The sequence below is a fragment of the Eschrichtius robustus genome, chromosome 3 (assembly GCF_028021215.1).
Source record: "Eschrichtius robustus isolate mEscRob2 chromosome 3, mEscRob2.pri, whole genome shotgun sequence".
Lineage (NCBI taxonomy): Eukaryota > Metazoa > Chordata > Mammalia > Artiodactyla > Eschrichtiidae > Eschrichtius > Eschrichtius robustus.
The window spans coordinates 138,877,710-138,895,233 of NC_090826.1; the positions used below are offsets into that span (position 1 = coordinate 138,877,710).

General features: G+C 34.4%; 1 protein-coding gene across 4 annotated transcripts in view; it reads left to right on the forward strand.

The window, feature by feature from the left end:
- TOR1AIP1 (torsin 1A interacting protein 1) overlaps nucleotides 1-17,524 on the forward strand; it is a 46,223-nt gene that overhangs the window by 20,679 nt on the left and 8,020 nt on the right. For 2 of the 4 annotated variants that reach the window (XM_068541335.1, XM_068541336.1), the window contains exons 4-9: nucleotides 7,324-7,365; nucleotides 8,268-8,354; nucleotides 11,208-11,264; nucleotides 13,397-13,438; nucleotides 13,981-14,049; nucleotides 14,876-14,896. In XM_068541335.1, the coding sequence (XP_068397436.1) occupies nucleotides 7,324-7,365; nucleotides 8,268-8,354; nucleotides 11,208-11,264; nucleotides 13,397-13,438; nucleotides 13,981-14,049; nucleotides 14,876-14,896 (318 nt within the window). The remainder of the gene's footprint in view (nucleotides 1-7,323; nucleotides 7,366-8,267; nucleotides 8,355-11,207; nucleotides 11,265-13,396; nucleotides 13,439-13,980; nucleotides 14,050-14,875; nucleotides 14,897-17,524) is intronic. The other 2 variants (XM_068541338.1, XM_068541337.1) reach the window with 1 other exon arrangement.

A 17,524-nucleotide genomic window follows, 5' to 3' on the forward strand; every position in this document is an offset into this window, starting at 1 on the left:
AAAAAGCATTTAACAAGATTCAATACTGATTTATGATAAAAATTCTAAAGTTGGTATAGTAGGGGCATATCTCAACATAATAAAAACCGTATATGATAAACCCACAACTAACATGATACTCCATGGTGAAAAATTGAAAGCTATCCCTCTAAGATCAGGACTAAAACAAGGATGTGCACTCTTAACACTCCTATTCAACATAGTATTGGAAGTCCTAGCCAGAGCAATTAGATAAGAAAAAAGAAATAAAAGGTGTCCAAATTGGGAAGGAAGAAGTAGAAATAATAAATGAATACAGTAAAGTTGCAGGATATAAAATCAATATATAAAAATCTGGGGATTTCCCTGGTGATACAGTGGTTAAGAATCTGCCTGCCAATGCAGGGGACATGGGTTTGAGCCCTGGTCCAAGAGCATCCCACATGCTTCAGAGCAACTAAGAAAACAACGTGCATAGCACGGGGAGATCAGCTCGGTGCTTTGTGACTACCTAGGTGGGTGGGATAGTGAGGGTGGGAGGGAGACGCAAGAGGGAGTAGATACGGAGATATTTGTTTATGTAGAGCTGATTCACTTTGTTATAAAGCAGAAACTAACACACCATTGTAAAGCAATCATACTCCAATAAGAATGTTAAAAAAAAAAAAAGAAAGAAGGAAAGAAAGAAAGCAATGTCATTTACAATTACAACAAAAATAATAAAATACCTGGAAGTAAATTTAATCATGGAGGTAAAAGGCATGTACAGTGAAAAATATAAGACACTGTTGAATTGAAGAAGACACAAATAAATGGCAAGATATTCTATGCTCATGGGTTGGAAGAATTAACATCGTCAAAATGTACTTATTACCTAAAGCAAACTACAGATTCAGTGCAATCCCTATCAAAATCCCAAAAACATTTTTCACAGAAAAGAACAAAAAATTTTAAAACTTATATAGAACCACAAAAATTCCCTAGTAGACAAAGCAGTCCTGAGAAAAAAGAACAAAGCTGGAGGTATCACGCTCCCTGATTCCAAACTATACTACAAAGACAGAGAAACAGCATGGTTGCTATAGCAGGAAAACATATATAGATCAACAGAACACAATTGAGAACCCAGAAATAAGCCCACACACATATGGATAATTAATTTATGACAAAGGAGCAATGAACATACAATGGAAAAAGGATAGTCTCTTCAATTAATGGTATTGGGAAAACTGGACAGCCAAATGCAGAAAAATGAAACTAGACCAAACCATACACAAAAACGAACTCAAAATGGACTAAATATTTGAATATAAGATGAAACTACACTTCTAGAAGAAGCAGAGACAACGTGCTCTGTGACATCAGTCTTCGCAGTATCTTCCTAGATACGTCTCCTCATGCAGGGGAAACACACACAAAATTTAACAAGTGAGATTATATCAAGCTAAAAAGCTTCTTCAGCAAAGGAAACCATCAATAGAATGAAAAGACAACCTACTGAATGGGAGAAAGTATTTGCAAATGACATATCAAATATGAGGTTAATATCCAAAATATATGAAGAACTCATACAACTCAAAAACAAAAAAAACCCAAACAACCTGATTAAAAATTGGGCATAGGAGCTGAATAGACATTTTTCCTAAGAAGACATACAGATGGCTAACTGGCACATGAAAAAATGTTCAACATCACTGATTATTAGGGAAATGCAAATCAAAATCACAGTGAGATATCACCTCACATCTGTTAAAATTCTCAAAAAGGCAAGAAATAACAAGTGTTGGCAAGGATATGGAGAAAAGGGACACCCTCATACATTGTTGGTAGGAATGTAAGTTGGTACAGTCACTGTGGAAGACTATTTAGAGATTCCTCAAAAAATTGAGAATAGAACTACCATATGATCCAGCTATCCTACTTCTGGACATTTATCCAAAGAATATGAAGATACTAATCTGAAGAGATATCTGCACCACCAGCCACCCCTATAATCATCACAGCATTATTTACAATAGCCAAGGTACGGAAACAACCCAAGTGCCCATCAACAGATGAATGGATAAAGAAGATGTGGTATATGTATACAATGGAATACTACCCAGCCATAAAAAGAGATGAAATTTTGCTATTTGTGACAGTGTGGATGGATCTTGAGGGCATTATGCTAAGTGAGCTAAGTCAGACAGAGGAAGACATACATATGATTTCATTCATATGGGGAATGTAAAAAAACTAACAAACATTTAAAAATAAATGAACAGGGCTTCCCTGGTGGCGCAGTGGTTGAGAGTCTGCCTGCCAATGCAGGGGACACGGGTTCGAGCCCTGGTCTGGGAAGATCCCACATGCCGCGGAGCAACTAGGCCCATGAGCCACAATTACTGAGCCTGCGCGTCTGGAGCCTGTGCTCCGCAACAAGAGAGGCCGCGATGGTGAGAAGCCCGCGCACCGCGATGAAGAGTGGCCCCCGCTTGCCGCAACTGGAGAAAGCCCTCGCACAGAAACGAAGACCCAACACAGCCATAAATAAATAAATCAATACAAGTTAAAAAATAAAAAAAAATTAAAAAGGAGATACTGTTCTTAAAAAAATAAAATAAAATAAATGAACATACCAAACAAAAATAAACATGTAGATAGAACAAAGTAGTGGTTATCTGAGGGGAAGGAGCAGTGGGGAAGGGGAAGAGGGTAGAGGGGATCAGCTGCATGGTGATGGATGGAAAATAAGGTTTTTTTAAAATAAATTTATTTGTTTATTATCTATGTTTGGCTGCATTGGGTCTTCATTGCTGCGCACGAGCTTTCTCTAGTTGCAGCAAGAGGGGGCTACTCTTCGTTGTGGTGCATGGGCTTCAGTAGTTGTGGCACACAGGCTCAGTAGTTGTGGCTTGCGGGCTCTAGAGCACAGGCTCAGTAGTTGTGGCACACGGGCTTAGTTGCTCTGCTGCATGTGGGATCTTCCCAGAGCAGGGATCGAACCCGTGTCCCCTGCATTGGCAGGCGGATTCTTAACCACTGTGCCACCAGGGAAGTCCCAGAAAATAAGTCTGTGGTTGTGAGCACATTGTAGGGTATATAGAAGTAGAAATAAAATGCTGTACACATGAAACTTACAGATCAATGTTACTTAAATTTTTTAAAAAATGTTTAAAAAATATTTCTCATGGACACAGATGCAAAAACCTTCAACAAAATGTTAGTAAATCAAATTTTTAAAAGTACGAAAAGAATTAATACACTACAACCAAATAGGATTTATCTCAGGTGTGCAAGGCTGGTTTAACATTTGAAAATCAATTCATATAATCCAACACATCAACAGACTAAGGAAAAATCATATGATCATATCAATAGATGCAGAAAACAACATTTGATAGAGTCCAACACCCATTCATGATAAAAATCCTCAGTTAGGAATAGAGATAAACTTTGTCAACTTGATAAAGACTATCTGCAGAAACTACAGCTAACATGTGTAATAATGGTAAGAAACTGGAAGCTTTTGTACTAACATCAGGTACAAGGCAAGGATGTCCTTGCTCACAAGTTTTCAATATTGTGCTGGAAGTTCTAGCTAATGCAATAAGACAAAGGAAATAAAAGGTATACAGATTGGGAAGGAAGAAATACAACTGTCTTTATTCACAGATGACATGATTGTCTATGTAGAAAATCCAAGAGAATGGACAAAAAACCTTCTGGAACTTATGCAGTTATGCAAAGTTGTAGGATACAAGGTTAATATACAAAAGTCAAGCACTGTCTTATATACCAGTAGTGAACAAGAGATACTTGAAAATAAAAACACAATATAATTACCATTAGCATACCCCAACATGTAATACTTAGATATAAATCTAACAAAATATGTATAAGGTCTATATGAAAAAAACTACAAAACTTTGATGAATGAAATCAAAGAACTGCTAAATAAATGGGGAGATATTCCATGTTTATGGATAGGAGGACTCAATATTGTCAAGGTGTCATTTCTTCCCAACTTAATCTGTAGATTCAATGCAACACCAATCAAAATCCCAGCAAGTTAATTCATGGATATCAACAAATTAGTCCTAAAGTTTGTATGGAGAAACAAAAGACCCAGAATAGCTAACACAATATTGGAAGAATAAAGTAGGACAGTACTCAGCCTCAAGCTAAACTAAACCTAAAGCTACAGTAATTGAGACAATGTGGTATTGTCAAAAGAATAGACAAGTAGATCGTTGGAATAGAATAAAGAGCCTGTAAATAGACCCACATATATCAGTTAACTGATCTTTGACAAAGGAGCAAAGGCAGTACAATGGAACAGAGAGTCTTTTCAACAAATGGTACTGGGACAACTGGACATCCACATGCAAAAAAAAAAAAAAAGAATCTGAACACAGACCTTAACACCTTTCACAAAAATTAACTCAAAATAGATCACAGACCTAAATATAAACACAAAACTATAAAACTCCTAGAAGGTTACATAGGAGAAAAATCTAGATGACCTTGGGTATGGTGATGCCTTTTTAGGTATAAACCAAAGGCATATTATCCATGAAAGAAATAACTGATAAGCTGAACTTTGTTAGAATTATAACTTCTGCTCAGCAAAAGACAATGTCAAGGGAATGAGAAGGCAAGCCGCAGATTGCGAGCAAATATTTGAGAATTACATATTTGAGAAAGGACTGTTATCCAAAATATACAAAGAACTCTTAAAACTCAACAATAAGAAAACAACTTGATTTAAAAATAGGTTGAAGTCCGTAACAGACACCTCACCAAAGAAGACATACAGGTGGCAAATAAACGTTTGAAAAGTTGCTCTACATTGTATATCATCAGGGAAATGCAATTGAAAACGAGATACCACTACATACCTACGCTGACAACACCAAATGCTTATGTGGATGTGAAGCAACAGGAAATCCTATTCATTGCTGTTGGGAATGTAAGATGGTCCAACCACTTTGAAGTTAGTTTTACAGTTTCTTACAAAACTAAACATACTCTTACCATACAATCCAGCAATCCCATTCCTTGATATTTACCCAAAAGGGTTGAAAACTTACGTCCACACACAAACCTGCACACACGTATGGCAGCTTTATTCATAATTGCCAAAACTTGGAAACAACCAAGATGTCCTTCCATGGGTGAGTGGATAAATAAACATCCAGACAATGGGATATTATTGTGTTAAGAGCTATCAAGCCATGAAGAGACATGGAGGAACGTTAAGTGAATCTTACTAAGTGAAAGAAGCCAATCTGAAGAGGCTACATACTGTATGATTCCAACTATATGATATCCTGGAAAAGGCAAAACTCTTGAGACAATAAAAAGATCAGTGATTGCCAAGGGTTTGGGGTGGGGGTGGGAGATGGGGGAGCAATGAATATAGGTAGAGCACAGAAGATTTCTAGGACAGTGAAAATACTCTATGATATCATAATGGTGGATACATGTCATTATACATTTGTCTAAACCCATAGAAGGTACAACATCAAGATTGAGCTGTTATGTAAATTATGGTCTTTGGGTGATTACGATGTGTCTATATAGGTTCATCAGTTGTGACAAATGTACCACTCTGATAGGAATGTTGGTAATGGGGAAGACTATGCATGTCTGGGCGCAGGGAGCATATGGGAAATCTCTCTCCCTCTCAATTTCATGAATCTTAAACTGGTTTTAAAAATGAATTTTAAAAATTAATTTAAAAATAAATTTAAACAAATTACTGAGTGCTTACTATGTGCCATTATGAACAAAACTGATGCAGTGGTAGAAGGGTAGTAGACTAGAAATCAGAAGAGTCTGTATTCAAGTCCTTTTTTTGTCACTTGTTAGTCCTGACACCCTTAGACAATTCACTTAGTATCTTTGAGCCTTACCTATGATAGTATTCCCTTATGACATTATGGGAATCAGAAAAGACATGAAGTTTTTTGAAAACTAACTAGCAACATGAAAATATTAAGGACTTACTATTATTAAAATAATAACTAAGACATGACCATTGACTCTTAAGAAAATATTTTTTGTTTGCATGCTATGTGAATAGTTGTATAAATGAATAAAGCAAAACAGCTGTCCAAAAAAGAAATACTGTAATAGTTATGCACTTAGAAAACAAAACTTCAAAAAGGGAACAATACCTTTTCATGTGAATGGAAATATTAACAAATTTTAAGGGAATAGCACTAAGACAAGTTTGACTTTCCATTTTTCTGCTTGGAGAAAAAAGATAAAATGAAAGGACAGTCTTTCTAAGGAAAGAGTAGCATAGTATTACTAGCAATTTTCTCAGGGTTAATTTTTTTTATAGCAAAAATGTTGGCAAATACTGATTTGCACTTGCCACTATTGAGTAAGAGTAGTTTGACTAGTATTATACCAATCTAATTAAACTGATTTTTAAAAAGTATTTCCAAATTCACCATATAATGTTTTGGTAGTTGCCTTCTACAGTACAGTTTTTTTTTTTCTTTTGTAAAGCAAATAGGGGTTAAAATCAATAGAGGAAAATCTGAAAGCAAACACAAATTTTCAGCTTTGTGGAACATACTACCTCTCATATGATCATTCAGTAGTATTTTAGCCCAGTTGTGCAATGCTTGCATTTGGGTATATCTTCCTTTATTTAAAAAAAAAAAATCACAGAATTCCCTGGCGGTCCAGTGGTTAGGACTCTGCGCTTCCACTGCCGAGGGTCTGTGTTCGATCCCTGGTTGGGGAACTAAGATACCATAAGCTGCGGGGCGCGGCCAAAAATACAAAAATAAAAGTCAGAATAGCCGATGTAAAAATACTGCATTTGTTTGACACATTTTGCTCGTTTATCTTTGTCCAGATTCTCTGGCTCTGAGAAATAGTGGTGTATGTGGACCTGCTGGAACTAGGAGAGTTTCTTTACCTTTCTTACATCCTCTTTGGATGCACTGATGCATTAAAGAACTGGTTTTTCAACTCTCCTGGTGTGGTTGGCTTTTCAAAAGAGTATAGGGAATCTAGCAGATATGAGAATAAGAATACAGTAAACCTTTAGGGACTGTATTTATCAACATAGAGTTTCATGTTTTCTGCAAACACAGGTTACATTTTATAATACAAATAGACCTCTGGGTGAAGGAACAGTAAACTCTTTCTGATTCTAGTTTGTAGCAGACTTATTCCTGAAATAATGTAAAGGGAATTAATTGATTCTTTTTTTTTATAATTTAACAAAAAAAAGTTTAATTGGTGTGATGTAATATTCACTTTCCTAAATTAGATGCTCTTATTTATTCCTGAGCTTTGGCTTATGATGTTACATACAACATGTATGCTTCTCTCTTCTAGAAGCCACCAGTGTCCAACAGAAGGTCAATTTCTCAGAAGAAGGTATTTTCTCTTAAAATATCATGCAATATATTCTAATTCTTTTTGTTGTTAAGATTAGAAGCAATTTTGCTAAATACTTAAGAGAGAGAGCAGAAAATAGTGTCTTTTTGGAAAAAAAAAATTCATGCTTATCTGAGCTGTTAAATGGACAGGTAAAATAGGATAGAATGATAGCCTTTCTGTGCATTTTAAGCATCTTTTGTCTGTTTGAGTTAATTTAAGCAAAGCTAATATTTTCTGTTTCTGGCATGTGCTGGCCTTTGATTATGGTATTAAAATAATCAGTTTTCAAATTCTCATAACCAGTCTATGTTTGAATAGTACAGTAAAATTTAGTCCATTTTTAAGTTCACCATAATCTGAGATTAGTCACCTGCATACTGAAATGTTTGTATATGGGTGTATGTATCCACACACCCTGTTTGCAAACACGCACACATATATGCAAACACATATGCATATGTGTTTGCATATATGTGCATATACTAATGCATATTAGTATATACTAATATACTAATGCATAGACTAATCTTGTCTGAATTTATACACTAACTATATACACTAACTATATGTACTTTTCCTCCCCATAAGGTAAAACTTTTCTTCTATTTAATGTTCATTTGTTTACTTTTCGACTCTACATTAAAGCCTCAGAATATAATCTTATTGAATATTCGTTTGGGATATAATTATTTACCTCAGAGAAAATAAAATAAATGAGCTCAATTTTAGCTTATTTAGAACTTTGTGACTCAGGATAGTAAGCATAATAAATAGCAATTCTATATCCAATTATTTAACAGGCTTCATTTTAATGTTGAATTACTTGTTTTTATTTTTTAATCCAGATCTTTAGAGCCTTAGAATAAAGACTATACTAGTATATTTTTATTTCTTTTTAGGGGAAATGGAGGAAAATGATCAAGACAGCTCTGACAGTGATGTTACGGTTGTTAAGGTCAGATCCGGGGATTCTGTTGAGTCTGGAGGTAACATTGCTTTATGTACATATGACTCTTATCTTAGGAGCTATATTTTTAGTTAAAGTGTAAAGGTATTCTGCGAATTTGCTTTTTTAAAAAGTATTTTAAAGTATTTATTAAAACTACTTTTTAAAAAGTGTGCTTTTAAACATTTTTTAAAATTATTGATTCCATGTATACATCTGATTAGTAATGTACTATTTAAACAAACAAATCACTTTTACCTTGCTTTGTTGTTCATGGAACATAAGATATTTTTGTGCTCAAAAGAAGAGTTATTCGTGATTTTAAAAAAAATTTTATAGAGGGACTTCCCTGGTGGCGCAGTGGTTAAGAATCTGCCCGCCAATGCAGGAGACACTGGTTCGAGCGCTGCTCCGGGAAGATCCCACATGCTGTGGAGCAACTAAGCCTGCGTGCCACAACTATTGAGCCTGTGCTCTAGAGCCCGCGAGCCACAACTACTGAGCCCACATGCCACAACTACTGAAGCCCGCTCACCTAGAGCCCATGCTCTGGAACAAGAGAAGCCACTGCAGTGAGAAACCTGTGCACCACAAAAAAGAGTAGCCCCCACTCACCGCAACTAGAGAAAGCCCGCGTGCAGCAACGAAGACCCAATGCAACCAAAAATAAATAAATAAAAATTAAATTAAATTAAAAATTAAAAAAATTTTTATACAGAAACTGATCACACTGGCATTGACTCACTACACTATCAGGAGTGTTAGTTAGCTTTTAGGAAGTTTTAATAAACTTAGATTACTGCTTTTATCTCTGAATTGTTCAAATTCACATCCAGTTAGCAATAACAATTTCTGATTGTTCGTGTGAATTGATGTTTAAGTTTATTCAAGGAAAGAATCGACTGAAGAGAAAAAAATACCAACTTGAGACTTACGAGGGTGCTGATCAAATTTGTAAACAGTGTAAATAATAAATAATTTTATATTTTAGTTCCATTAAAGAGTAAGTCTCTACTTACCCCTCACCACCTTTTGAGAATTTCTGTAATTCCTATGTTTTACTTAATCATTCCATTTTAAAAATAAGCTCAGAAGCTGTTTATGTGCATTTATTCTACATATTTCCCACCCTTCCTCATTTTTCCCCATTCTTTTTTTTTTTTTTTTAAATATTTATTTATTTATTTGGCTATGCCAGGTCTTAGTTGCGGCACACAGGATCTTTATTGCCGCATGTGGGATCTTTAGTTGCAGCATGTGGGATCTAGTTCCCTGACCAGGGATCGAACCCGGGCCCCCTGCATTGGGAGCTCAGAGTGTTAACCACAGGACCACCAGGGTAGTCCCTCACCATTCTTTCTTTCTTTTTTTTTTTTTAAATTAATTAATTTATTTATTTTTGGCTGTGTTGGGTCTTCGTTTCTGTGCGAGGGCTTTCTCTAGTTGCGGCAAGTGGGGGCCACTCTTCATCACGGTGCGCAGGCCTCTCACTATCGCGGCCTCTCTTGTTGCGGAGCACAAGCTCCAGACGCGCAGGCTCAGTGATTGTGGCTCACGGGCCTAGTTGCTCCGCGGCATGTGGGATCTTCCCAGACCAGGGCTCGAACCCGTGTCCCCTGCATTGGCAGGCAGACTCTCAACCACTGCGCCACCAGGGAAGCCCCACCATTCTTTCTTGATACAGAAATCCCAAAGGAGATATGCAACACTCTAGCGTAGTGGTTAAGATCTTGGGCTCTGGAGTTACACTGGGTTTCACTCTTCCACTACTAGGTTTGTGCCCTCAGGCAATTGATTAACTTCTCTGTTCCTCAGTTCCCTCATCTGGGTTGTTGTGAGGTTTAATTACTTAGAGAGTACCTAGCACATAGTAGACACTCAAATTGAGTGCTGTTGTTAGTTTTCATATATGCATACATACAGCTCTAAAAATTAGAGACTAATTAAGTCATGAATCATATAGCCAGTAGCTTGATGCCATTGCTACCAGTGCGGCTCTTTGAAGCTACATAAACCCCAGGCTCTGTGATCCCTTTTGAATTCTAATAAATTCTTATTGAAGCATGCATACCCCATACAGAAGAAAACTCTAGCTAAAGAACAAAGATGTGAGGCATATTAAAACGAATACTGATCTTTCTAGATTGTCTTCTGGGCCAGTTATTACCGAAGAGGTACTAGAAGATCCCCTGGAGTGCAGGAGGAAAATATTAGAATTTAGTGTATATACATCTTTTATTTCATCCATTTAAAATGTCTATTTTAGTTTGTTTTATAATATATACAACACATTAGTTAATATATTATTTTAGTAATGCTTGTATATAATATTAAAAATATATTTTGGAGATGGATGCTCAAAATTTTTTTAGTTATAGGAGTACACCAACAAAAATACTTAACCACCACCTGGTTGTGTCAAATGCTCTTGCCTCCAAGATAGCAGTCTGACTGCTTTTAGACATACTTTGTTATAAATTCCACTTTTAGCTGAAAAACAATTAAGATTTTTAAGAAGGGAAGGCTAAAATACATATCGACCACTTGCAAGAAAAATTTAAGACAAAATGGATAGTAATGATTTCCAGAAGATCCATTATTGTAAACTTTCAAGATTTTCCCCAGCTCAAAGGTTTCATTATCTTCTTTACCTCAAGCCATTCTCTATATCTTTTTTTCTCTTTAAAAAGAAAAGACAGATAATTAATTTTTTAGACATAACTTGACCCTTTAGAAACTATTTTTTAAAATAAATTATACATTCAAGTGTTGAATTCCCTTGGGTTTATCTCAATATTTTTGCTCTTTTGACTACTCATCGTTCTCTGGTTAAATGTACACTTAGAAAGTTAAATATGCTTTATAATATACTATATTTCTTTTTTGTTTTTAGACCAAACCACCAGATCATCAAGTCAATATCCAGAATCACTTTGGCAGTCATCACAAAGTAAGTAAAACCATGATTTTTACTCTTAAAAGTCTACCTGTGGGTGTGGTCAAATGCTATTCTTATTTTTGAAGATCTTCTTTTGCAGTTTAATGTAAAATGTTGAAAAAGAGGTATAGTGAATGCTAAAAAAACCCTCATCTTGCATCTTGAATTTGCTTCTTGAGTTAATCACCTCTGGACCCAACCTTGATTCTGAATTTAAAAAAGACAAAAAACTACTGCTTTCTTTGATTTGTTGAATGTCCTTGTTTGCAATATAAATTTGTTGATTGTTTTAGTTTAATTAACTAATATAGTAGTTTGAGCCTACTTATATGGTATGATTTAAACTGTGTTGTGAAAGTTTGGAAGGATGAATAAATAACTGGTAAATCAGGTAAAGTAAAAAGTTAATGGTAAGTTAGTTGGTGCGTATATAAAAGTCTTACAGCCTGGCTTACAACTTTGAAAATTTTCGTAATAAAATATTGAGAAAATGTAACACACATGAAAAGAATGGGAAGTAATATACTAAAATGCTAACAGTGTTTGTTCAGGATGGTAGAATTGTTGACATTTTTCATTTCCTTTTTTTCTATATTTTGCAGATTATCTACAATGGATATGTATCTCTTAGGTTAAGCAGAAATTACACTGTTTTTTCTTTTTCCATTTTTAAATCAAGTCCCAGAATTCAAATTAATTATTAGTCAACCAAAAATATCCTGGAATGTAAAATCTTCAAGAACTTTTTTTTCCTTCCACAATACCATTTTAAAAATATGAGACTATTTTTAAAGAAAAAGTCTTTGGAAATCTGTTTTATAATTACTGTGTTCATAGGATTCCACTTTATATGTGTGTATATATATATTTTTTTTTAGTTTTTAGTAGGTTCTGGGTTTGGAATTTAAACTGAGACAAAACAAAAGCAGCTGAAACAAAAATCAGTCATTTATGGAAAATTACTCTCTGGATTATCTTATATGTTTGCCCTTTGTTATTCTAAATCTTTGATCTTTGGAAGCTCTGAAATGTGTCTCCCTATATTAATTATGCTATACTTATGCAATGGTATACTTTTCAGTTATGGAAAATGAGTTGTTTGTATACAATTAGGTATATATTTCCTTGAATCTAAAATGCCATTGCTTTTATGTATCACTGAGAAAGAAAACCATCCAGTTAAACTGTGTCATACCACTGATTCTAAGATGCAGCCCTAAAGCAAAGGTATTTTTAAAAAATTACTTCACAGAGTCAATGAAAGACAATACAAAAAAGTGTCTAGTTTTTTAAAACGTTCTTTGTTAGTGTAGACTGAAAACAAATCTGGAATATACATCTGTCTTATTCACCATGGTTTTCCTACAATGTTTTGCACGTAATAGGCACTTAATAGATATTAATGAATTTTTAGGTTATGCATTTCTAGAATGGTGCATTTCTGTTACAGCCAGCACATACTGCATTTTTAGTCAGAAAATAAGTTGAACATAAATTTATATTGCTACTTGTATCAGTAGCTAGAAGTAACTTGTTTCTTCAGGGCAGATTGGCAAATCTACCATGTTATAATTGTTTGTAATAACATTTTCTGATTATCCCATTGTATCATTTTACAGTTGTCCTTAAATACCATCCCAAAACATGAAGTGGCATCTTGCACCGCATAACTACTTTTCGGTGTTCACAAATTTGCTTATATAGTATATACCGTTATATATGAACTGCCTGGGTTTATATCTCAGTCCTACTACCTTTTACATATGTAATCTTGGGGAAAATTATCAATTTCAGTTTACTTATTTGTAAAATAGGAATAATAGTATCTACCACATAAAGTGTGAGAGTTGATAAAATTATACTTGGTACCTGGTAAACATTCAGTACATTTAGCTTTTATTTTGATGGAGTTGCTCTTAAAGCTGGCTTCTTATTATCCAATTCCTGAACATTTTGAAGTTTAGAAAAGGGAAAATACATGTATATTGTATATGTTTGGGACTGATGAAAGAAAGGTTTGATTTTTTTTGTTTGTTTTTGTTTTTGGTGTCAGTAGTAAACAAGTAAAATGTTTATGGAACATCTTCATTGTTTTTATTTCCGTTCTTCGTTTTCTATGACCTTATCTCTGTTTTCTGTTTCAGGTCGAGACTTCACAGCTTTTGATAAGCAACCATTAGTGCTAGGTAAGTGGTTGGTTGTCTATTCTTTTATCAATCAACCAGTTCTAGCCCAGTCTTACTCTGCCAACAAAAATTTGAATAGGATTCAAAGTCATTTTACCCTCTTTGCCTTTTAATCCACCACGAATTGATACTATATGTAATATTGGTACTTTGTGATGTAGAAATATGTTTAGGACTACTTTCCTGAAAATAATTTATTTAAAAAAGTAAATGGTTAACCTTTTTCTTCTTAATTAACACCAAAGTGTTAATGAAGTTCAAGTGTTAATAAATGCAGTCATAGACCATAGCAAAGGACTTGTACATAGTTTTGTCTATTAGGAGATTATGTATTTATTTGCTGCCTTTTTTGCTGCGGGAAGTGGCTCATCCTCACTAATGTGATCCTTTGACATTATCTTTTACTTTTGAACCTATTGCTTTGGTTGTTTTCCTCGCCAAATTTGTTTTGCCTTTCTGATAAATTTACCTTATAACGTTGAGGTATAGTATACATTTTCAAAGTATGTGAAATGATATCTTGATATATATATTTGTCTCAGGCTCGGGATATCAAAAAAATTCTCAGGAATGGGTTGAACAAACCACGAGAATAAGGACTAAGATGCAAAGTAAGTTGATAAATCTCTACCTGTTACTGAAGAAATTTTTAAATTACTACCTGTTATTGAAGTAATTTTAAGTTTATTTGCTGTTTTCTTGATTATTTAACATATAAAACTGTTTAGTTCATCAGATAAGCATTTGGGTTGCTTGTGAGCTCATTAATAAAGGACATTTATGATTACTAGTTTAGTTATTTCCATCTACTTGGATTGGCCGGAGATGGACTGGGTGTAGAGTGTAGATAGTGCTGCGAGAAAACCAGTGGATGGTAGGTCTGTACTTGACAAGTTGTCAGTTCTGTCTAGCAACAGTACAATCTGCACATGAAAATGAAATTCTAATCTTTTGATAGTACCTGTTTTTATTCTTAACAGTTGTTTACCGTTGTATAAATAACCACTTAGAGCAGCTTTGCATACCCATTATTTTAAGTTGTAAATGCTGAAATCCTCAAATTGTATTTTCATGTTTAGGTTTAGGGTGGATTAAATGTCATAGAATCTAAGAAATAAATAGGTGCGATAAAACATACTTTGAATTCATTGTCTATCATAATTTCTATGGCAGTGTGTCCACATTAAACCTTGACTGTATAAAAAAATCCATGCCATGCCTTAAGTGACCTTTAACCTCTATCCCTTCCTTACTCATGTAGCCACAGTAGGTCTCGAGGTCATCAGGTGTCCCTTACTTTTTATTTAGATAATATAAAAATCCCCATCATATAGCTCTTGCTCATGAAATGACTAACTGTAATTGGACAAGATAACGTCTGTGACTTTGTTTTTCTATCAGTAAAGTAGTAATGGTTGCAATTCATTTTTTCCCCAGCAGTGAAGTTTTACCATACACGTAAGTGAGTTCTTCAGCTGTCTAAAACTGAAATAGCTTTTTGCCCTCGCCTTATTGTTGGCTGTTATTTTTTTTTTTTGGCCACGCTTCGCAGCTTGTGGGATCTTAGTTCCCCAACCAGGGATCGAACCAGGGCCCTCGACAGTGAGAGCGCAGAGTCCTAACCAATGGACCGCCAGGGAATTCCCTGGCTGTCATTTCTTATTGCTGTATATACTTGCTATTAGAAGACCATTTCCTCTTAAAATTTGTTCTTCTTGACCTATTATAGTTAGGAAACCAAATATTAATTCAGCTTTTTAAGATTATGGTTATAACCAGTATCAAAAATTAAAACATTCTGAAGATCTAAGAATTACTCTTGGAAGCAAAACTGCATGAGTTTAAGTGTATATACTATGAAAAGCTCAGAGTTTTATGATGTTATTAGTTCTTAACTATATACCCTGGGTAACTAATAGCAGATAAATTACTTCCAGAAAAGTGAAGTGTAGTACATATTGTTGTCAAAAAATGTTTGCATTGTCCTCTCTTAAGACACTGTACAAATGCAATGCAGAAGGGAAAATAATTATATTGAAGATCTGGTTGGAATGTAGAAATAGATCTTTATGGTTGCTAAATTGATAGCTCATTTATAGTATTTTCTCTGTTTGTATTCCTACTTTGTCTTAAGTTTGTATATTTGTTAATGGCTTAAATAGTTGTATACTGGTTGATAGCCATCTACCATATATACAGGACTCCAGAGTTAAAGAGAAACTATATAGCAGAAATTTGCACATTCGGGTGCAGATAACACAATTTTTTAGACTTTTGACCACAGAAGGACTTTAAGATAAGAAGAAAGAATTTTCAATCAGAGTAGAAGATTGCAGGAAGAAAGAATTTTCAATCAGAGTAGAAGATTGCAGGAAGAAAGAATTTTCAATCAGAGTAGAAGAGTGCAGTGATTTCCAAACAGCCTTATAGATTTCTCTTCAATCTAACATCATTTGAAAAAACTTTTCCTTGGCATTCCAAGTTTCATATCTCATTGTCTTAACTATACACTTCTGCCTGCTTCAGTGAGAAAAAAAAAAATTCATTTTTAGATTTAGGTGTTCAAGAACCTGGATTTCGGATCATTATTATCACCCTATGTTAGCACCAGTTCTCTAGGTAGACAGGTCCCCCAGTTCAGGTTTCTGCCTGTATCCAGATCTTTGGGGAAAGATAGAACCACTGTCTGTACTTTTGCTGTGTCCCAGGTGATAAAACAGTGAGGCCTCTGAGTCTGTGCTTCATTAATACACATGCTTTGGAACCTGTCTCTAAAAGTGGTGTAGAGAAAAGAGGAGAGTTTGGAGTTAGAGCTATTGGGTTCCAGTCCCAGATCTTCTACTTACTCATTGAGTCATCTTGGTAAAGTCTCTTAAACTTTGTGAACCTCAATTTTCTTAACTTTAAAGTTGGGACAATAGTGCCTATAACTAGGTTATTCTAATGAGCTTATTATATATGTGAACACAATGTTTTAAGTCTAAATGTACCACATAAATAATTAATGCTTATTTATTGTTAACAATATATTGTGTAATAATCAGTAGTAATAACTATGAAAGATTCATGCCCTCTGCTTTTGACTTTATAGGGTGATTGATTGTTACCATACTCTTCATACTAGAAAAGCTCTGAGCTTTATCTTTTTAAAGGAATTTTTATTACTGTCTCTAAAAATATTTTTAATAAAGATAAAGTTTACCTTTTAGACAGTGTGTTGCCTCAGCAGTATATATACCCTACTAAGTTTGTGTTCTTCAAATTATATAAATATTTCATATGGTATATAATAACTGTTACTTATCTATTCTATATCATTAAAATCATCATAGAAGAGCACTTAACATTTTTATGTATTGTCTCATTTGATCTTTGCAACCATGGATTAAAGTATTCAAGATAAACATGATCTTGATGGATTTTTTTTTCCAAATAAAGTGTTTCACATGCTCTTTAACTGTAGGTTAAACTATTTTATTGAAGTATGATTGACATACATTCATTTTGGTTTTTAAAATATTTTATTGAAGTATAGTTGATTTACAGTGTTGCGTTAATTTCTGCTGTATGGCAAAGCGATTCAGTTATTCATATATATATTCTTTTTCATATTCTTTTCCATTATGGGTTATCACAGGATATTGAATATAGTTCCCTCTGCTATACAATAGGACCTTGCTGTTTATCCATCCTGTATATAATAGTTTGCATCTGCTAACCCCAAACTCCCAGTCCATTCCTCCCCTACCCCCACCTTCTTGGCAACCACAAGTCTGTTCTCTATGTCTGTGAGTCTGTTTCTGTTTCATAGATATGTTCATTTATGTCATATTTTAGAATCCACATATGAGTGATGTCATATGGTATTTGTCTTTCTCTGACTTACTTTGCTTAGTATGATAATCTCTAGGTCCACCCGTGTTGCTGCAAATGGCATTATTTCATTCTCTTTTATGGTTAATACTCCATTGATTATATATATATACCACATCTTCTTTATCAATTCATCTGTGATTGATATGCATTTAATGTGTACAACTTATGTATTTACTGTATACAACTTGATGAGTTTGGAGATAAGTATAT